This window comes from Arachis duranensis, chromosome 1 (genome assembly GCF_000817695.3).
Source record: "Arachis duranensis cultivar V14167 chromosome 1, aradu.V14167.gnm2.J7QH, whole genome shotgun sequence".
NCBI lineage: Eukaryota > Viridiplantae > Streptophyta > Magnoliopsida > Fabales > Fabaceae > Arachis > Arachis duranensis.
The window spans coordinates 105,156,497-105,179,499 of NC_029772.3; the positions used below are offsets into that span (position 1 = coordinate 105,156,497).

General features: G+C 31.6%; 1 protein-coding gene across 1 annotated transcript; it reads right to left on the reverse strand.

The window, feature by feature from the left end:
* Positions 1 to 11,991: 11,991 nt before the first annotated feature.
* On the reverse strand, positions 11,992 to 19,433 carry LOC107467838 (ABC transporter A family member 7-like). The gene is made up of 18 exons (XM_016087051.3): positions 19,302 to 19,433; positions 18,852 to 19,224; positions 17,919 to 17,998; positions 17,685 to 17,835; positions 17,381 to 17,518; positions 17,194 to 17,306; positions 16,669 to 16,833; positions 16,188 to 16,350; positions 15,975 to 16,100; positions 15,776 to 15,859; positions 14,577 to 14,938; positions 14,162 to 14,362; positions 13,905 to 14,014; positions 13,721 to 13,805; positions 13,157 to 13,285; positions 12,896 to 13,001; positions 12,711 to 12,799; positions 11,992 to 12,427 (listed from the first exon to the last, which is right to left on the reverse strand). Exons 1-18 carry the CDS (start codon positions 19,365 to 19,367, stop codon positions 12,128 to 12,130), a joined length of 2,841 nt encoding a protein of 946 aa, XP_015942537.1. The 5' UTR covers positions 19,368 to 19,433; the 3' UTR covers positions 11,992 to 12,127.
* Between the last annotated feature and the right edge of the window lie 3,570 nt (positions 19,434 to 23,003).

Genomic DNA, 23,003 nt, shown 5'->3' on the forward strand with positions numbered 1-23,003 from the left:
AAAGAGGGATGTTAGGACCAGACTATTAAAATTTATTGTGTTAGTTATTAATTAGTTATTAATATTTAAAAGTATAAAAATAAAATATGTTGTTAGCTTTTTAGATTAAAAAATTTAAATTAAAAAAATTGAATTAATAATTAAATGATAGACAAAATAAATAAATTCTAATAACTTCTAATATTTTTTAACTTAAATAATAATACGGGTGTTTATGGGTTGAATCGATCTTTTTTATATTTTATTTCAACTAATAATTATCATATATATTGTATTATTTTATTTTTATTATTTAAAAAAATATGTTTAATAACATTTTAAGAATAAACATATTTAAAAGAGTAAAAAAAGAGATTTTACTGATATTTTTTATAAAATTAAATTATTTTAAAATATTTATATGTTTTGTGAATATATCAGAAATCTGATCCTATACAAAATTCAGATCGAATCCAAACTTAAAAATTGTGAATATTGAATTCGATCCGATAATTTTAGTGTTGATTATTGAATTGAGATTTTGGGTATATCTGATTTGTATTTATCCCTAAATAACAAGATATGGATGATAGTACTTGTTTGGATAAACGAGAAATATTTCAAAATTTTAAATACTATGTAATTTAAATTGTAATTTAAATTTCAAATATTCAGAAATTTTTAGTAAATTAAGTAGGTGAATGATTGGCTGTAATTTGCGTTAGTAAGAGAGAGAGGGGGATTTTGCAAATTCTACCTCTGATCTTTTGATTTTTGGTGTCAAAATCATTCATTTGTAAACTATTAAACTAATATTTAAAAAAAAGTTTGAGGGATCAGTAAATTTATTAAAATTTGGTCCGTATTTAGTCAGCAAAAGAAAAATGAGTGATTCTTTATCATTAGATAAAATCTCACACTATTAAAAATATTCTTGATAACTAATTGATAACTACAACTCACACAATTTCTTAACCTCTTAACACTGTTTAAAATTCAAACCGTTAAAAAAATAATTTCAGAAGATTTAAACAGATAAATAAACTTCCAAAATACAGCGGTAACAATGAGGAATTCCCGTAGAGTGGTGTGGTAGTTGTTAATGTTGTTGATGTTGGTGACAATTATGATACAGAGTAGTATATTCGGGAGGCAGATGCAATGGTGAGTTGTGGTGCATTGGTGAGATGAGGGATGGGATGGAATGGCAGTAGTGAGAAACTGAGAATGAGGGTGGTGTGGTGGGGTGATGTGGCGGCGCAGTAAAAGGTGGGCAGTGGGGTAGTTGGTAGTAGTGGGATGAGGGCTAAGAGTTAGAACGGGTAAGTTTATCATTTTATTAACAAGTTTAGGGTATTTAAGACATTCAAAGATGATATTATAAGTTGTCAACGTGAATAAGTGATATCTACTAAATAAATTAATAGTCAAGAAGAGTATAAAGTTGAATATAATTTATCAAGTATGATTCAATATTTAAAGTGAAAAATTTCTACTAAAATTAATCACAATTATATTATTATAGATTAGAGTTAAATTTTAAAGTGGTGTTTCAAATTAATGTTGTATATCAAAATTATTTTTGAGATTCTAATTGTAAATTATATTCTTGAAATTAGTAAAATTACACCACATTAGTCATCAACTCATTTTTTGTTAATGGCATGCTGATTAGCTTGATAATATAGATCATTAGTGACACGTGTCACTTCATAATTTAGCCACATGTAATAATATGATGACGAGTTGATTCATGATACTAGATATGTTAATGTGAATGGGTGTGCCACATGTCACAATATTTTTTACTCAAGTGGCAGTTTGTGTCACGTGTCACAATATTATTCATCCATATGTCATCTACTAGGTCATCATTGTAGATGCACCAAATTAGACCATGACTTTGCATTAAGTAACTCATTTTAGTTTTTAAAATTGAATGCCGTCCACCAAATTAGTCATTCACCATTTTTTTTAATTCAAAATTTTCAATATTTTTGGATAAACTAATTTTAATTCTATTTTTTCACATGTCGTTTAAATATAAGTGTTTTTATAAAATATTTTTAAGATTTTAGTTTTAATTATACAATTTTTCTATAATAATTTAACATTGACAAATTTTGTAATATAAAATATTAAGTTGAGAACAAAATTAATTTAATGATGATGATAAACATTAAGTTATTGAGTTAAACACCCAATTGGGTTTGATTGTTTTAGTTAGTGATGCAGGCCCAAATAATTGTGCAGCAGCCCAAACCAATGAATCGAATGTGCTCAAAGGTGATGAAGGAAAATCGATCAACTTCCCAAACCCAATCCTAACCGAGTAATACAGAAGCAAACCTAGGCAAAGCTTCTTGACAAAAAAAAAATTTAGGCAAAACTTCAGATCCTCACTTCAGACAAACACAACAGAAAGAGAGAGAGAAAGCTTCATCTTCGAGTTCACTCACCAAAGAAGAAAGAAAGGAAAAGTCAATCGAAAAAAAGCAATGTCCAATCATACTAATCAAAGGCATGTTAAGCTAAGTCAGAGGTTAAAGGTGATTTATTTCTATTTGCATGCAAATTGATTTCTTCACTTCTTCTCCTACTCTCTGCAATGCCATTTTTGAAAAAGTTGAAGAAGATGGTGGTTGATCTTCACTGCTATAAATCAAAAGCTCAGATTGTTATTTGGGGCTAAAGCATACTATCAAGGGTGTGGATTTGGGATTATCACTGAGCAAGCTTATTTCTGCTGCTCTGTTGCCCTTGATCAAACAAATGAATCAGATTTAAAATCCCTAATTTAGGGGTTAAAGGAAGAAAGAGAAGGGATAAATTTTGAAAGCTCAAGGTCCAAGAAGTTGACTTGGGAGAAACCCTAATCTTGGCTTAAAGCAAGGTACAAAAGAAAAACTGAATATGAGTAGTGAACAAGGAGAGAGAATCTGAGAGAAAGAGAGTAAAGAGTGAATCCTCACTACTGAGTTTGAAGTTTTGGAAGCATTGCACCTATAATAAAGGGCGCACTCTGTTAAGATGAAGAACAAAGTGATGAGTTTAGATGCTGGGTTCAATTCATTAGAGTCAATAGTGTTATTCATCATCTCCTTCATGTTTTAATGCTTGTATTTTAGTTTCAATGTATATCTTTTTTAGTTTTCTTTTACAGGTAAAAGGTAAAAAAGAGGGACATTGAGAAAAAGCCATAGAGTGAGAAAGACTGAGAAATACACTCAAGAGAAAAGTCAAGAGTGATTTCAGATTTTTTGTTGTTGTATTTTCTGTCTTGTGTCATGTACCTGAGAGGTATCCTTGCTAAGTTGGATAAGCACTTAGTGTGGTAAGTCTAGGTATTAGCATAACCAAGTCAAGTTCATGTTGAAGTTTGTGTGCCCAGATAGAATTACGTTGAGTCGTAGGGAATTAGTGTATGTAATACTTGGATCATAATGAAAATTTCACCAACGTTGTGGTGGAGACTGGATGTAAATTGCATTGCACAAGGAAACTGAACCAGGATATATGGCTGTGTCATCTTCTTCCTCTCTACTTTAGTTTTGTTTTCTGTTTTTTATGAGACAAAATGGAATTGTCTCCTGAATTATCTACTGCGCAAACCAAACAAAAATCAAGTTTAAAGTTCTGTGTTTAAGGCTTAATTATTCAAAGTTAAAAAGCGCCCTAGATTCAACCCCCTTTCTCTAAGCCTTCTGGAATCTTCAATTGATATCAAGAGTCAAGGCCTCAAGAATCAAGCTTAACAGCTTGGAGCAAAGGTCCAATGGTGAACAACTTGGACTCAACTACTGTGGCTTACACACTAACACAGGGTCAATCAAACAATAGGCCTCCTTTCTTCAACGGAAAGAACTATGCTTACTGAAAAGAGAGGATGGGGATCTTCATTCAATCAATAGACTACAACATATGAAAGATAGTGGTGAATGGTCCCAAAATCCCAACAAAGACTAGTGCTGATGGAGTGGTGACTCCAAAGGAGGAAGTCGAATAGATTGATGATGACAAAAAAAAGGTGGAACTGATTGCTAAAGCTATAAACCGGCTGCATTATGCTATCATCTTCGAGGAGTATCAAAAGGTGTCGAGATGCAAGACTACCAAAGAAATCTGGGAGAAACTCCAGTTCACACACGAAGGCACCAAACAAGTCAAAGAAATAAGGATTGATATGCTGCAAAAAGAGTATGAGATGTTTACCATGAAGGATGGAGAAAGCATTGATGAGATGTTTGAGAGATTCTCAATCATCATCAACAGCCTTGATGCTATAGGCTTAATACACACTGAACAAATTCTAGTGAAAAAAGTCTTTAGAAGCCTCACAAAAGAATGGAAAACAAAAGTCACTGTCCTAGCCGAGAGTAACAACCTGAGTCCTATAAAAAAGGAATCGTATGATGGAAAAAGGGAAACAAAAACTTCATGCTTATGAAACCACACACACAAGCCAAGACTCAAAGAAAAAAGGGAATAGCCCTAAAATCAAAACTAGAACCATGAGAGTGAGTCTAGTGATAGTTTTCCAGATGACGAACTTGTGTTTTTTGCTAGGAGGCTAAAGATTCTAATGAGGAATAAAGTCAGGTACAAGGACTCGAGCTCAAAAGAATACAAGAAGGATTTGAGCAAAGTGATATGCCACAACTGTAAGGAAGCTGGAAATTTTAAATACAATTGCCCAAAGCTTAAGAAGAAAGAAAAAGGGAAGAAAGAAAAGAAGAGAGTGCTCATGGTCTCTTGGGAGGATCTTAAGAACGATTCAGATGAGGAAGATGACTCCGAATACGAAGCTCAAGTCTGCTTCATGGTTGGTGAAGATCAATTGGATGAGGTAAATTACCATGACCAATCCATGGATGATTTACATGTTATTGTTGATGATCTCACCCACCACTCTGAGAAACTGCTAAATAAGTATAATAAATGCAAAATTAAAAATGATTCCTTGAAAGAAAAAGTGAAGGAGATTGAATGTGCTATCGATCTCCTTGAAGAAAATTAATTTTCGAAAATATGAAATTAAAAAATTAAAAGGAAAGCACATTATTGATCCTTCACAAGAACTTGTTGCTAAAAATGAAAGATTAAATGAAATGATTAAAAGGTTAAATAGTGACTTAGCAAAGTTTGCTCATAGTTCAAGTAATTTGGACAAATTACTTGCAAGTCAAAAACTATTGTTTGAAAAATTAGGTTTGGGCTATGTGACAAAAGAAGATGCATTTTTTGAAAAACCAATTGCTAAAATCATGGCCTCTTCTTCAAAAACAAAAACCTCTTTTGAGAAATCTGGTCTTAGATATTTTTCCAACAATGGTGCCTCTTTTGAACAGCCATATTTTGATAAAAATGCATCATCCTCTACAACCAAATCGGTTCCAAACAATTTTGGTCAGGGGCGCTTCTCAAATAATGAGGTTGTTTTTAAACAACCACACTCTTACAAAAGAGCCTCTTATTCAAGAAGCCCATATGCTTTCAATAATTCTACTTTGAGATATTTTGAAAAAAGGGGTGTTAACATAAAAATGAATTTATCAAAAGAAATGCACCTTTTTCAAGAACCAGAAAATTTCACCTTCTTAATCATTATCAACATCAAAGCTCCAATCAATTTCAGCAACATGGAGACAAAATTCATGTTTTAATCGTAAGAAACCTGGTCATTCTTACTCCCAATGCTTTATTAACAAAAGAAGAGTAAGAAACCAAATTCACAATGTTATTTGTGATTTTAATGCACTTAGAAAATCAAGATGGATTAACTTTAAAGAATCCAAATTAATTTGAATACCTAAGGTTACTTAAGAGTGTATGCAGATTTGCCTAGCATCCAAGAAGAAAAAAGATATGTGGTACTTGGATAGCGGATGCTCTAGGCACACGACGGGAAGGTCAACATTCTTCATCAAACTCAAAAAGTATGATGGAGGATTTTGGAGATGATGGTAAAAGTAAAATCATAGCTATTGAAAAAGTAGATAAAAATCAGTTTACCTTTATTGATGATGTCTTTTTGGTTGATGGATTAAGGCATAATCTTTTGAGTATTAGTCAATTGTGTAATTTGGGTTACTTGGTGATATTCAAAAGATTAGAATACCGTGTAGTGAGTGAAAAGTCTAATGAGATATTGTTTGTTGCAAATCATTGTGATAATGTGTATGACCTCACTTTTAATGAAATAAATAATCAAAATGTAGCTTGTTTCCATTCTAAAGAATTTGAAAAGTGGCTATGGCACAAAAGATTAGGCCATGCAAGCATGTTTCAAATCAACAAACTTGTTAAAAAGGGTTTTGTAAGAGGTCTTTCTTCGATAAAATTTGACAAAGATATCACTTGTGATGCATGTCAAATGGAAAAATAAACGAAAAGTTCTTTTAAATTAACGGAAGACATTTCTACTAAAAGACCACTTGAAATACTACATATTGATCTATTTGGTTCAACAAGAACTTAAAACTTAGGTGGTAAGCATTGTGGTTTGGTGATTATGGATGACTACACAAGATTTGGTTGGATTTTTTTCCTTGCTCATAAAAATTATGCCTTTGCGGCATTTAAAGTTTTTAGCAAGAGGATTCAAAATGAAAAAGATTTAAAGATTGTTTCTATTAGAAGTGATCATGATAAAGAATTTGAAAATCAATCTTTTGAATCATTTTGTGAGGAATTTAGAATATCACAAAATTTCTCTTGCCCAAGAATACCACAACAAAATGGTGTTGTGAAAAGAAGAAATAGGGACATACAAGAAACGGCAAGAGCTATGCTATGTGAAAGTGATGTTCCAAAATTCTTTTGGGTTGAAACTGTTAATACCGCTTGCTACATTTTAAACAGAACTATCATTAGAAAGTTTTTAAAGAAAAATCCTTATGAGCTTTGGAAAGGACACCCACAAAATCTGAATTATCTTTATATTTTTGGATACATGTGTTTTGTTTAAAATAACAAAGATAATTTGAAAAAATTTGATCCAAAAGCATATGAGTGTTTGTTTGTTGGTTATTCCACAATTTGCAAAATTTATAAAGTTTACCATCAAGATGCTAGAGTTATTGAGGAGTCCATACACATTACTTTTTGTGATAATAACATGGTTCAAAGTGTTTTGGAAAAATGTGATGCAGGAAATCAGGTGGAGAATAATGCTAATGAATACCAAAGTCAAGAAAAAAAATTATGGGCAACCTGATACTGTACCTGCTACTACAGAAGATTCTACAAGTCCGTTTTATCTCTTAAAACTGGCGAAATATCTGGGAATACCAGTTCCATAGATCCCACTAGGGGTGTTCATAAAAAAAAACTAAAATGTGGTTAACCGGTTAAAAAACCATAACCACATTTTGGTTAACCAATTTAATAAAATAATTTTAAAAACCATATCCATATTTTTTAGAATTGGTTAACCAAAACCAAATTAAAAAAACCAATTTTTAACCAATTAACCAAAACTAAAACCAAATTAAATTCCCCCTTCTCTCTCTCTCTCCTTTCTCTCTCCCCCTCTCTCTTTTCTTTTTCTCCTCTTTCTCTCCCCTCTCCCTCTTTCTCCCCCTTCCTTCTCTCTCTCTTTCTCTCTATCTTTTCCTCTTTTTCTCTTTCTCTTTTCCTCTCTCCTTACCTCTTATCGTCCAACCTAATGGCTTCACTCGATGCTCCTTCTCAACCGAAGGGGAAGCGTCCTGCTGCAGAGGAACCCGCTCCTGAACCCTCGAGACTTAAGTCTAGGTCAGTCCCTCAGTGTCCAAAAAGAGGTAATCCTCGTATCCCTCTTAAATCGGTTAAGGAGCCACACATTATTGATCATTTTGAACAAAAATCTCAGTTTATGACCTCCCACTCCAACTACAACCCTCACCGTTTTCGCTCAGCCATGAACCATGACTTTTATGAAGGTGTTGTTGTTCATTGTTCCATATGCCCCACTTTTTTGGCTGATTTACCAAATTTGAAAAAAAAGGTTTTACATTTTTTGAAAATCTGGAATTTTTGGAGTGGAATCAATTTTTCAAAATTAAAAATCTTGTTTACCCAATTTTAGTTCGAGAGTTTTATACAAATCTAACCTACCATGAGGGAAGTATTTACTCGTATATTAAAGGTCGTGAAATTGTCTTGAATAGTGAATTCATTAGTGACTCCTTAGAATACTCTGATGTTAGTGTTTGCGCTTATACTGCGGGTAAGTGGGATGAGGGATTGGGTATTTCATATAAAGATGCTCTGGTTCATGTATGTGTGTGAGAATATTTCTTTGATTGATGGCCTTCCTACTCACAAAGCCCTCGGCCCTCTTCATGCGTAATTGTATCGTATAGTGAACTACATTATTTTACCTCAAAGCGGCTCATATCAGAGGGTGTCTTTATGTGATACATTAGTTTTATATGCTATTATCACTAAAACTGAAATCTCTTTTGCATATTTAATGGTGAGGCATATGTTTGACTGCAGAAGGAGTGACAAAAAATGTGGCTCTTCCTTATGACATTTTTTTACTTGAATATTTAAAAAATTTGGTGTTGACCTGTCAAATAAATCATATGAAAATAAACACTCATATCTAAAAGGAGATGGTTCAGCGAAACAGCACAAGAAAGGGGCCTACAAGAGCTGAAAGGGTAGTTTTTTATGATGATGATGATGATGATGAACTCGATGACACTCATCCTCTCTCTACCTCAAGAACCTCAGCCTCAACTGGTCACAAATCACTCCTTTTTGGAGTTGTGAAGGATGTTCTGCAAGAATTTGTGAACCTATCCAACCATCTAATCTCTACAAGCAAACAAGAGATGAAACTGACAGTCAAACATGAGAATAACCTCAGAAAGTCAAGAGACAGAGTGGTTGTCAACATACTTCATAAGGACTTGTTTTTAAGGAGGATGAAACAATGGCCACTAACCAAGAGGAACCACTTGTTTCTAAGGAGGATGGTTCGGATGCTTGAGGATGTCTCTAGCTGATGATCTCTGTTATTTGGATATTTGTCTTTTGGGATAATTGTAGTTTGTTTTAGACTCAATTTTATTCTGGATGACTATAAATGTAACGACCCGATTTCTGGCAGGTCTGGATCACTGCCAGTCGTCAGGTGTTACTTCACAGAAATCCTATAAAACTCTAAACTCAATGGTATTTGCTACATATGAGCCTTTTGTACTAACAAAATTGCGTATATTAGCTTATTTTTATCATATGCTTTTCTTAGTAAACCATTAGCAACAACCAAACACATCCTCAAATTAAATACCAATCTAACAATAAAGTCAAATAGGAACAAGATTACCGAAAACTTTTATACACATATATACCTCAGGTTAGTTCATACAAACTTGACATGCTTATATATATATATATTACCCAGAATAACAAACGAAAAGAAAATATCAAGTTCTACCCCTCAAAAATGCTAAAAAAATGAAGGAAAGCAAAGTCCGAGGAATAAAGACCATCTATCCTACATTCTTTCCACCGTCGAGGCACAAGTCTGCAGACCTCATCTCAAGACTAGTCTCGAACATCTCCTGTAGTTAATTTAGCAACATGAGTCATTCTATATTGATCATTTGAATTGAGATAAACACCTAAAACACTATATGAATCATTAGAACTAGCTGTTAAAACTGATGCTGCAATAAAGAATCTACCATGCTGTAAAATCTAGACACTTCAATCATCCCTCTATGTCATTGCCAAATTTTTAGATAATCCATCCGGATCTACAATAAACCATTCCTTGAAACTACAAGATCTTAATTTTTCTTCAACTTGTCGAGATTAATTTTTTGTTTCACAGATAAAACCAACTTCGAAAAAGTAATTTTTACAAATCTCTTTAAAATTGTAGATTGTCAAGGGTCTTCCCAAATTCCGACAATTCTACGAGAGCAATTTCATGTTCTTTAGTGATTAATTATTGTTGAGAGATATTTATGTGAATGAAATTATGGACAAATCAATTATGGAATTTAAAACTAACAAAATTGTTGATGAAATATTAATTTTTAAAAAATTAACTATTAGAATAAAACTCAAACTTAAATATTAAAATTAAAACAAATTAAATATTAGAATACTTTTAAAACTTTTTCGATATCATTAGAGTAAAAAAAATGAGTAAACACCCAATCCGGTCTCTGTCCGTATCAAATTAGGACAACGCGATCCTTCACCAAAAAAGTAACACACGCCGGTCCCTGTCTATGCATAAAATAACTCATTGCGCCCCCTCCCATGTATTTCCGTCCATGGACAGGGACCGGCTTGGGTTACTTTTTTTGTAAGGAATCACGTTGTCCTAATTTAAAATGGACAGGGACCGGATTGGGTGTTTACTAAAAAAAATATTAAAATTAGTAGTGTTAAAAAATTGCAAATTTAATATTATAAAAAATTATATAAAGACTACTTGACTACAGTTGATATTTTAGAAATTATTTTTAGCAAGTATAGAAATAAAAGTGGTATTTTGTCTAATATTGATATTTGACAATTGGATACGCAAGGGATGTTACTACAGCGTCGTCAAAGATTCGTCCAAGCATAGCGCACATATAGTGTTCAACACGTATTTTGTGTTTTAGTTATGACTTATGATCCACCTTATATATTAGACCTATTCCACCTACAGCAATATCCAAATTTTTTTCAATAAAAGGCTAATTTTCAACAAAAATATCCAAATTTTTTTTATAAAAAAAATTAAGCCATGATATTCTTTCATTTTTAAATTAATTCTTATTCAATTTATTAAAATTAATATATTAGAAAAAATTCACCTAAATATATTAATTTTTCAATAAATTCAAAAAGTTAAAAGATTTTAATAATGTAGATATAAAACTTATTTTATACAATTATATTACCTTAACACAAAAAATTAATCACCATATAAAAATAAGTTTAATATTCATAAAAAAAAACTTTTTTGTTATGAAAAAATTAATTTTTTTATTATTGACAAATTTATTATTCTCTTATATCAGATTTTGTTTTCTTTGAAAAGTATAGAACCTAACTTTGCTTCGTGGCTGCTCGTCAGTGGAAAAATAAAGAAGTTAATAGGAAATTTTGAATATAACTAGTTCATTACTAAGGGTATAATAGATATTTTACCAATTCCTTTTACTAAAATCTTTTCACATAACCAATGTGAAACATCTTATGACCAAGGTAATATTCACTAATTTTATTGTGTATTATCAAATTTTTTATTTTTATGTCATTCTTTTTCGTTAATCTTCTCTTATCTTTTATATCTTTAACACTTATGTTGTATTATTTGTATTTATTACACAATGTGTCAATATAACAAATGATTCAATATTTTAATACATATTTTTTCCATGTTATATCAATTATGACGTGCGAACACTTTTACTGATTTACTGCATCGGATGAATATCAAGAAGTGTTAAAATTATTCAACATATAGAAGTGTCATATTTTTAACTTATTATATCTTAATAAAAAATAAAAAATTTGTAATATTTTTTGATACTACTAATTTTAATATTTTTTTTAGTAAACACCTAACCCAGTCCTTGTCCATTTTAAATTAGGACAATGCGATCATTCACCAAAAAAGTAACCCAAGCCGGTCCCTGTCCATGGACGGAATACATGGGAGAGGGCACGATGAGTTATTTTATGCATAGACAGGGACTGGCGTGGGTTACTTTTTTGGTGAAGGATCACGTTGTCCTAATTTAATATGGACAGGGATCGGGTTGAGTGTTTACTCTAAATAAATATTAAAAATATTAAAAATTAAAACAAATTAAATATTAGAATACTTTTAAAACTTTTCCGATACCATTAGAGTAAAAAAATATAGGTAAATTTTATGATGTTTTCTATTTTGGTATTTAAATTGTCTAAATTATTTTTTAAAATAAAAACTAAATATTTATAATTTCTTAAATATTAACTAGTTATCTATTTAAAAAATTAGACACTGTTTATAAAAGAATCGTAGCAATTACCAAAAGTATATTTTAGCGTAAAGTTTACATATATGTCAAAGTTTTCTAATTTAAATCCCATCGGAACTAACAAGATTAAAGTTTTAACATCCATATACTGATATGCCATAAACATGTATGACAATTATATATTATGACAGGTTTTGAGAATGGGGGTCGCCACGAGCAACCTTAATGAAGACATCTTCCATTGTGGTGTCAGTTAAACCCCATGCAGAAACAGTGAAGTTTCTCTTTGCAAAATCAACAGCTCCAAATACATCAGCTATTCTAACCTCCCCTTTAGGCAGCTCAAACTTCTGAGTCCCAGAAATATGGTATATCTTGTTAGCATTAGGACATAGCAGCCGTACCATGTTCTCCACTTCCTTTTCATGCTCCCAAGGTGTTGTCATTGTCAACACATAAGTTCCTCCATATCTTGCTTTCAACTATATAAATGATAAACCAACAGATGCAGCTACCATTATAAAAGAACTCAAATCCAGTTCAAGAAATATCTGGAATAGCGACTGATCGGGTTTTGTTATTACCAAAACAAGATTGGTCACTAAATAGGTTGCTAATTTCTAATTTCGCTACCGATTTAGCAACCACCACGAAAGCCATTCTAGTTGGTTGCTATTCCAATAATTTTTTATAGTGATTGAAACAAGAATAATGCAAGCAAGTGTGAAGAATCATTCAGAAGTTATTGAGCAATTTTAGCTTTACCTCCTTTGAATTTCCTATGCACTGCAAGCTACCATCAACAAAGATTCCTAATCGATCACACAAGGCCTCTGCCTCTTCCATGGAATGAGCTGAAACAATGATATAAAGCAAGATTAGTATATATCAATAAAATATACAAGAAGGAAAAAACATAGATGATGGAAATCAGAGAGCGCCAGACACACTAGTAAGAATAATTGCACGATCCTTTTTGGCAGTCTTAATAACATCCCATAAGCGTTTTCTTGATGCAGGGTCCAATCCGGTGCTTGGCTCATCCATATAAACAACCTTATAAAGAAAAGGAATTACGTTATAAATTTTTTAGTCTGATAGACCCTGATCATAAATATTATAAAGTATTTTTCCTAAAAATTTAAAGCGTCACAAAAAGCTAACACACTTAAATGATTCTGTAGGATTAAACTTTGATTAAAAGAACATACATTGGGATTCCCAATCAAAGAAATTGCAACGCTAAGCCTCCTCTTCATCCCTCCACTGTATTTTCCAGCTTGTTTATCAGCAACTCCTCCATTGAAAAGGTTTAAACTCTTCAAAGATTCTTCTACTGCCTGCAGCAAAAATAGTACTCAATACTCATGCATTCCAAATAAATGCTAATGCTACTATTGTTCAAATTGCATCTATACTGCACAATTTTTGCCTTCTCTAGCTCCAAACTCAACCAAAAATCAAGCCATAAATATTAGTTCACAAACATGCACAACACATTAACTTTTTGTTGAACTAAAAGAGTATTATGTCATATACAATATTCACTTTTTTTAATCTTAATGCTGCCAAGTATTTTCATTTGTAATGTTGGACTCTTTTTCCTTTCATCATTTTTTATTAATATATATCTCTTTAATAGTGGAGATCCTTAATCGGTGATAATATTCAGTCTCTGAATTGATATATTATTTTTTTAAATAGTAAAAAAAAAAAAAAAAGAAAAGAAGATAATGGTGTCTAAAGTCTTAATATTTTCTGTCAAGTCAACTTACCTGTGTTAAGGCTGAACCTTTGAGGTTTTTAAGTCTGCCATAGAAAAGTAGGTGCTCTCTTCCTGTCAACCTTTCCCACAGCAAGCTAAATATAACAAGAAAATTTGTATATTAAAAAAAAAAGAAAAAAGAAAAAAAGAGTTAGATAGTAAATAAATAAATAAAGTTGGAGGAATTCTATTACTTATGTTGGGGGCATACACCCATGCTTGTGTATAGTCCATTCATATCAGTTCTTATGTCCATGCCTTGAACAAATGCAGTACCAGAGGTTGGCTTTGTCAGACCAATCATCTATAAACATATACAAATATAAGTTGATTAGATTTCTGAATTGCCAAAAAGAAAGAAACAATGCATCATGGAATCATAGTAGAAATATTTGTATTAATTTTTTGTGAGTAGTGGAAAGAAATGCAATTGAGAGTACAAATAACTAACCATACTAATAAAAGAAGTCTTTCCAGCACCATTGGGACCAAGCATGCCAAAGCATTCCCCTTGAGGAACAGCAAGGAACAACCCTCTCACTGCTACTTTATCCGGGTTTCCGTCCCTTCCCTGATAGACTTTTCTCAGCTCGTTGCAAACTATTCTGTGATTGCCGGCCGGTTCAAGTAGCAGCTCCTCCACTTTCTCCCTCTGGAGAGAAAAAATAAAAGAAAGCATGAAGATGCAGTATGCATGTAACACAACTCCTTAGAGTAGATTTGGTTTTCGTTTTTATTTCTGTTTTATCTTCAGCGTATTCTGTTTTCAGAATTTTGTTAAAGAAAGAGAGAAAACAATATGAAAATGAAGTTCACATTTACCGGTAGATCAACATGAAATTTAATGGAAGCAAGTAAGAATTCACCTGTTGGATTACATCAGGTTTATCCATCTGAGCCAAGGCTCTTGACCCCTGCATTGGCATATTGTCGTTTTGGGAAGACAAAGGTGTCTTCTTCTGGAATCCTTTCAAGAAAAAAAATGGACTTCTCCCACTTGCTGATGAGGAAACTTGATCAAGGTAGTAAGCAACAAAAAGAAAAACTATCCACTCAATTGACATGATGATTAAGATCTGTTTCATGCCATTTGTGCTATCATTCAGATCCTGCCACCTCATGCCAAGGGTCCCTGAACTATTTCCAACACTGACATATTCCGCAAACTCATTTAGCCCGCGAAATAAAGCAAACCCAGGATAAAACTCGAAAACAATGATCCATTTTTCTGGAGAAATACCACAGGATAGTAGGTTAATATGAGAATGAAATAACTTCTTCACTTGTTAGTGGTACATTTTCATTCAATTTAACCATGCAACTTTAACTTTGCAACATGTATAATAGGCCGAAAAACTCAATTAGTAGAGTTGTTAGTTATAGGAAAGAAGAGCATAAATAGGAATACTATGAACTGCAAGAGGAATTTTGCAAAATGTGAGATGACATTCCCCCTCTGATTTCTCTCTTCTATATGCATATTCTTCTCTGCAATTCTATCTTTATATCCAATTATCTCACTTATGCTCATTAAAAGGGTGCTCTCATTAACCAACACTCCCCCAGTGGTTCCCATAGATGATTCATAAATCTCAAGTGAGTAATCATGGTAGAAGATCCCACTTTTTTGTGAAACAAAGTGATAATGGATTGCTGAGATCAAAAAGCCACTTAATAATTTCATACTTATTACAAACTATAAGCCTATAGCTTATACTTTTCATCCATATTTACAATTCGTTGGAAAATCACATTATTAATGAGCTAACAACATGACAAAAGTGGAGAAGAATATCTATCTTGGGAAACCAAAATTTCCTTGTTCCCACAGGATTAGATCCAAAGCAGGGTATCTAAGTCTAACCATTGAACAACATTTTCCACCATTAGTAAGATTTATTCATAAGAAAAGAAAGGTAAGCCAGTAACTCTAATGAATTGTTATTGTTGTTATTAATCAACCATGTTTATCAACGTCAAAGATAAATTAGCCACAGCATCTCAATTTGCCACTCAAAGAAAGATTCTTTACTACAATATCCTGATTTTCAGCCATTTAACTTACTTGGAAATAGATCATTCTTCAGCAAATCTGGGAAAAGAAAGGCAGCTACCAGTCCAGTTCCAAAGACAACTATATATGCTGTAACTGCAATTATGAAAAACACAGGCCATCAATCAGATATGAATAAAAGAAATTAAATTTTGAGAGCGTGTATAAATAATTATAGACTGTACAATCTCAGAAACGAATTTGATCAAACCTGTAGCAGGCTTAACATTCGAAAACAGGGCAGCCACCAGAAACGCGGAGGCAATTTGTAAGTTTACATAGATAAAATAAAACACGAACTGGATTCCATAGTTATTCTCTCTGAAGAAATGGAATCCTGAAAAGGAAAATTAAATATCGTCAGTATTAAAGAGAATTGGAAAACACCAACAATGCTATACAGTTCAAATGGTTGTATTCATACCAAAGAATGAACCCATTAACACAAAGCACAGCATGTAGGCCATGGAAATGGCAAGAAAATAAGCATAGGAAATCAACCAGTATGGTCCATCTCCAAGACCATGCATTTTCATCATCATTCTTATTTTGTGCTGCTTCTCATACACCAACGATATCAGAATAACCTGCATAAAAAATTTTAGAGAAAAAAAAGTTTATTCCTGTTGAACAGCTAAATATACAGCAAAATAAATTCTATTGTGTTCACATTATATATTGTTCAGTGTGCAAGAAACATTAAAAAGAAGAAGGCTAACATGGCTATACACAAAAAAACACAACATAGGGACAAGTAGGAATGTGAGGCATATTTCAAGAAATCAAAACTAGTTAAAAGAAAAACAGTTTTTCAACATAATGGCAACACAGCTCACTCATTTCTGTTAACTACTGTTCATATATATTCATAGTTGATCAATTTGTTCAGATATTTCTGCTCTTACAGGAAACAGTTGAAGGATGACCCATGTATAGAACAAACCACCCAGGAGAGAAGTTATATCAATCATTGTTGTGTCTGAGGATGCAGGTTTTGGCATTTCCCCTATAAAGTCAAATAACATCTTGGTACCATTTCCCAGCAAAAACTTCAAGAAGGCATTTGATATCTGCATGCATGCATAATAGATATACTAGAAGTCAGTCCCTATTGAAATATGTTACCAACACAAAATTGCTAATAATATATGTATAGAGGAATTGCTATTTCTATACCAACTTTGTAAAATTTACTGATGCAGTTAGTTTTCAAATGGTAATGACTAAAGCAAGTTTCTGTTGTTCAAATCTACTAGAGTACCAATAAATGAAGTACGTGTTTGGACTCTAAAGTTTACTTTGCGTGATAAAACAAAATGTTGGAAAGATTTTTCTGCTTCATTATGTCAGATACATTATTATTAGAAAACGGGATATGATGTCCAAAGAAAACAATTAGAGACAAGCAATAACAAGATTTAGACACATACCATATTTACAGAACGAGGAGTGCGGTTCATGTTGATCTTATCTCTATTGTCATGTTTGTAAATTAAAAAGCTAACATTAAAAATATTCTTATTCGAATTTAGAAAGTCAAAAGCTGCAAAAACAACATTAAATTAGTATTGTTTTCCACAGATTAAATAAATTTAAACATAATGGTATACTAAGTACCTCCACTAATAGGATTCTTGTGTAACTTGTAATAACCTATCTTATCATCATCACGATCTTCAAGTTGAAGCTCATCCCATATATCAGAAAAACTCTTGCGCCATAAGGTAGAAGCCTGAGTACAATTCACCTTAACATCTAAAGAAATTAAACTTTTAATTAGTGATAAAAGCTCAAGGCATCTGATTCAAGCCATGCATATCTAACAGAGTCAGAAAAGAGAGTGTTTATCAAAGTTTTCAATGCAACATGCTCAAATAATGTCATTATCACAAGAAACATGTCATGTTCTGTAGTTCAATACCTGGGATCATTTTGGAGTCTCCCTCGTTGAAGTTAAAGGAGAAACTAGAGTTCACCTTACACTGATCTTGTTGTAGACGATAAAGGATACGAGAGTTAATACTTAACGCAGGGTCCACAAAAACGGTTAAATCCAACCCAAATTCAGTTCCCTGCACAGTTTCTGATGGTTACACCAACAACAGGTTTTGAAACAGAAGACAAACGGAAGAAGCAGTAAATAATATTGACTCACCAGAACAACTGATGCCAAACTAGCCATGATATCAGACTCATTTATACTCAACTCAGTTGGGAACATAGTTCCAAATAAACCTGCACAAATAAATTTGAAAGAGAAAATAAACAAAATAAAAAAGGTTAATCAACTACATTTTTCTCAAAATGTAGTTTCCACAACATATCACTCCATTTCAGGTGACGTCTATACTTTTCTGCATGGCATTCTTTTAGAATTATTCATCATACACTCGTGCTTCATCTAAAAGCTTAACTTTTGTGATAACTGAATTCCTGATAAATACAAAACCAACGACTTAAACTTAAACTTGAATTTACATAAGATTGCATGTGCAAAATATATAATTTTATACTATGAAAAAAAATAAAAGTGATTCCATAAATTAAATTTAATTTTCTATCTGATTGAACCAAAAAAAAAAAAAGATTTCTCTTAAAGATTCCTCTTAAAAACTAAAAACTAATATTTTTCAACAAAATTATAAGAACATATGAAATGCCATTTTTTTCAGTCAAGAAAAACAAATTTTAGACAAAATTATTTGTGTGTCTCTTCTAAATAACTAACTTATAACTGTAAAATTTTTTCATAAGTCGGTGAAATTCAAACCCAATGCACTGATTTCGTGCACCTCACCCTTTGATTTAACTCTCCATGGACTCAAACTATCAAAAAAGATGGTTAATATAAAAGTTTTAACAATAAAATAAACTTTTAGAACATATAAAAAATATTAATTATTAGTTTATTACAGTGACTAAAATTTAGTGTCTAATTTATTAAAAAAATTAAAAATTGATATGAATTTAAAAAATATAAAAATAAATAATTTTTAAATATTTAATATTTACTTTAAAATATAAATTTTAGAATTTCGACACCAAAATAGAAGCCACCAAAGAATTGACCATAAAAAAAAAAACTTACTTTCTCCAAAAAATTGGTCAGTGCCAGTGAAGAGCATGGTGACATTGCGGGCGGCATCATTGCTGAAGAGTCCGTCGCCGACTTCAAGTTGCAAAAGGGGAGGCCACTCCGGCGGGTAGGGTACGGGACACGTGTTGGCATCCTCGGGGCCCAAGAATCGGGGCCCACACACCTTCTCTGAGTCCGGGCACTTGGCATGGCGCCCGATGTCGTGAACGCAGACGCAGCCTTTGCAGGCGGCGGCCTTCGTCTTCTTCTCGTCTTGAAGCGACGCGCTCTGCACGATGTCGACCGCCGTTTGGAGCGCGTAGAGCAGTACGACGAGGATCACCGGGAACAGCACCAGCCTCACGTTGGTCTTGACATCGCGTTTCTGTAAGAAAGTGAGGAAGAATTAACGAAGCAAGAAAAAGAAGAAGATGAGATGGTTGGAATTGGAAGGTAGGTAACCTGGTAAGTTAAGTTCTTGCGGAGAAGAGCGTTAGCCTGTGTCCAGAAGCTAGCTGGGTTGAACATTGTTGTTTTCTGTTGAATGCAAAGTGTTTCAGTGTCTCCGCGTGAACGTAACCTTGTTATATCAGGTACTACTTACTACTAATGTACACTGCACTACTACAGAATAATATTTTTATTTTTTATTAAAAATAAGTTAATTTTTAAAATATATTAAAATATAAAATATATATTAAAAATAGGTTAATATTTACTTAAAATAATATTAAAATATTAAACCAGGATACTTTTTAAATTTTAAAAATATATTTACATCATTTTAAAGTATTTTACAAACCCCCGGGGTTCAGATAAAGCCAAAGGAATGCAGTGTACAATGCAAACAAAAAATATAAAGCCAAAGGATTTTCGATCCAATTTAGGGTGCACACAATGCTTCTCCACTAAGAAAGAACATATAAATGTATGGATATATGTTTCCTTCTTTTGTTTATTACATGAGGCAATACTAACCTTAACTGGGGTATGGAATCCAATCTCATTTATAGGGTTGGAAATCTAATTTATAGCGCTTCAGGTTGAAAGCTGAACAGATTAAGTTGCGGATAGCATTGATGGCGGGTTTAGACCTAATTTAATTCTATTTATTTTTATTTTGATATATTATAGTATATAATTAAAAATTATACTCTTGTTATATATATAAATTTTTTTGATAAATAAATTCATACAAATTAATTCTAATTTAACAAAATTTATTTACATAATGCGTACGTGAAATTATGTCATTTTTTTTTAACGTTTATATTTTGAGTTGTCCTTTTCTTTCTCCTCCTCCTCTTCCTTCTCTTTTTTGTTTACGTTTCTTCTCTTTTTTTTTTCATATTCTTTTTTTTTTCTTCGCGTATTTCATTCTGGCCTAAACGATGGTAAAAATATTTGCATGAAACTCCAATGCTTAAAATAGTAAGAGTTTTTAGTAGGCTTCAATGAGATTAGATTATAAAAAATATACTTATTTGATAGAGTATTTATAGAGTAAAAATATTAGACTTAGTCATTTCTTGGAGATAACTCTTAGAAATCATGGATGATTATTTCCTTTATAATGTGAGATATCATTCTCATGTTTAGGGTGGTTACCACTTAGATATGGTAACCGAAGTACGGGGAGCACTTAATTTGCTCCCCAAATTAGATTGGATAAGGGTTTCAGAGACTGATATCTAAGTTAGGTTTTTTTTATAGCAATTTTAGGGTTATTGAGCCGATCTTGGCAGGCTTAATTTCAAATGTAGCATGTATGTTGGACATTAAGTGAGATGGGCATGTAGAGTGTAGCGCTTCTCTATGAGCCTCCTAACTTCTTTCGGATCACTTGGAACTATATTAATATTAAGAAAATTGATGTATGATGTCATCCATTCCAGGTCGTGCCCCACGACTACAAGTACCTCCGAGTTGACCTCCATTTTTTAGATTGATGGTTCTTGAAGCATCTCCTGTATCAGGCTTCTGTAGCTGTCCCCGAATTTGATGCTTGGCAACTTTGATAGGGCGTCTGCTCTATTATTGTCATCCCAAGACATGTGTCAGACTTTCACCTCCTGAAATTTAGATAGCAGTTTGATGGTTATCTCAAGATACTTCTTCATGGAAGAATCCTTACGAAATAGAGTTAAATCCTACTTTAATCTCATACAGTGACGAATTCAAAAATTTTAATAGTAGAAGCACAATATATATAAAATAATAATAACTTTTTTATTTAAATATTTTATTAATTTTTATACTTTATTAATTTTTTAATTTAATTTCTATAGTATAAAAATTTATAATTAAATCATTATATTAGATATAAAGAATTTTAATTAGATCCTTGTAGTTGTCATATTTTAGAAAATATACACTAATTCTAAAATATTTTGTTTCTAAAATATTTATAATTTATCCTACATAATATTAAATATAAAAATAAATGTTATAAAAAATTAAAAAAATCTAATTGTAGATTTTTATTTAATACAGTAACCTAATATAATTACAAATTTTTAAATTATAGAGACTTAAATAAAAATTTGATAAAATTATAAAAATTAATAGAATAATTAAACTTAATATTTATCATTATATTTACTATTATAAAATATGATTAATTTTTAAATTATCTAACTAACAAATTAAAACACTAAAATTAGTAATTTAAATAGTAACATATACTTTAGAATTCAGTTATTCTAAGTTTTATATTTAAAAAAATTAAATAATTTTTTTATTGTCAATACAATCAAATATCTCTCTTTATATATATGTTACTAAATAATTACTTAAAAATTTATCTCTCTTACAATTATGAAATTGACTCTTTATAATATTTATAACTTAGAAATTAAAGTTCTTTTAACTGATATAATTGTTACAATAAAATTAAAGCTAACTTTAAAAAAAAAAAAGAAACAGTCATGGATAAATAATATTCTTTTAAGTCTCAAACAATTTTTAATAAAGAACACCAATTTCATTTAAGTTCAAGAATTAATCATAAAAATATATATCTAAAATGAAATTTTCAAATTGAATATCAAGTATTAAAAATTGAGTGAAAAAAAAATTTAGTAGGCCAAATTTATTAATTTAATGGGGCCGAATAATTATTATTGTTATATACTACTCAAGAAATTTTTAAATTGTAGTGAGGGTATTTGCCCCCAAACCCTAATACATAAATTTGTCCCGATTTTTTGAGTTTGACAAGTTGTATCGATTTAGCCTTTGAGATCCCAATTGTTAGAGTTTGCCTATGGCTGCGTTTGTTTCTGAGAATAGAATATGACAAGACACTAAGAACATGACAGGACAAGACACTTATGGGTAGAGATACAAAATTCTGTGTTCTTATATTCTGTTTGGTGATAAATTAGAACAAATTATGAAAATCCAATTTATTCTCATTTTTTTCATTCAAAAAATTTGAGATGAAAAATATAATTATGAAAAATTAACAAGAATAATAAAAGAAAAAATAAAAAATAAGTCGTGCTCTTTGTTAGTGTCTCAGAGTCTTTTCTATCATGATGGACACAAAATATATTAATTCAATATTTCTGAACACATTCTCTCTATCTATGTCTCTCCTGTCAAACACAAGTTAGACATAGCCAAACCACGTCCTTTGAGATCTTCCCCACACTAAAACATTATATCCCTCTCTTTTTATCACTTTTTTTTGGTATTCTTTTGATCACTTTATCTTCTCCTACTCCACTGAACTTCCATCACAAAAAAAAAATCTCTTCCATGAGTCAAATGCAGTAAAGATTGCCGAAAAATTGAGTGTTTGTGGTGACGTTTTGTTTATCACGAAGTGTTTATAGGCAAGCGTGGAGGCTGAGAATAGGCGAAATGGTTCTTTGTTTACTCATCGAAATTAATGACGAAAAAAATATTTTTTTTTGGGATTTTTTTCGCAATGTATATACGTTCTTGGATGATCCTTTTTTGTTTTGTTCACTTTGATTCTGATTTTTTTTTTAACCTGAGTCTCTATTAGGGTATGGTTTGGTTCTTCTAATGATGCGTGCAAGAATTTTTATTTGGACTCTGTTTTTATTCTTAATCAATGAGATATTTTCTGGGAATTTTATGTGTGGCCTAATGATGGGTAAACATTATTCTTTTTGCATTGTCTATTTAGGGTTC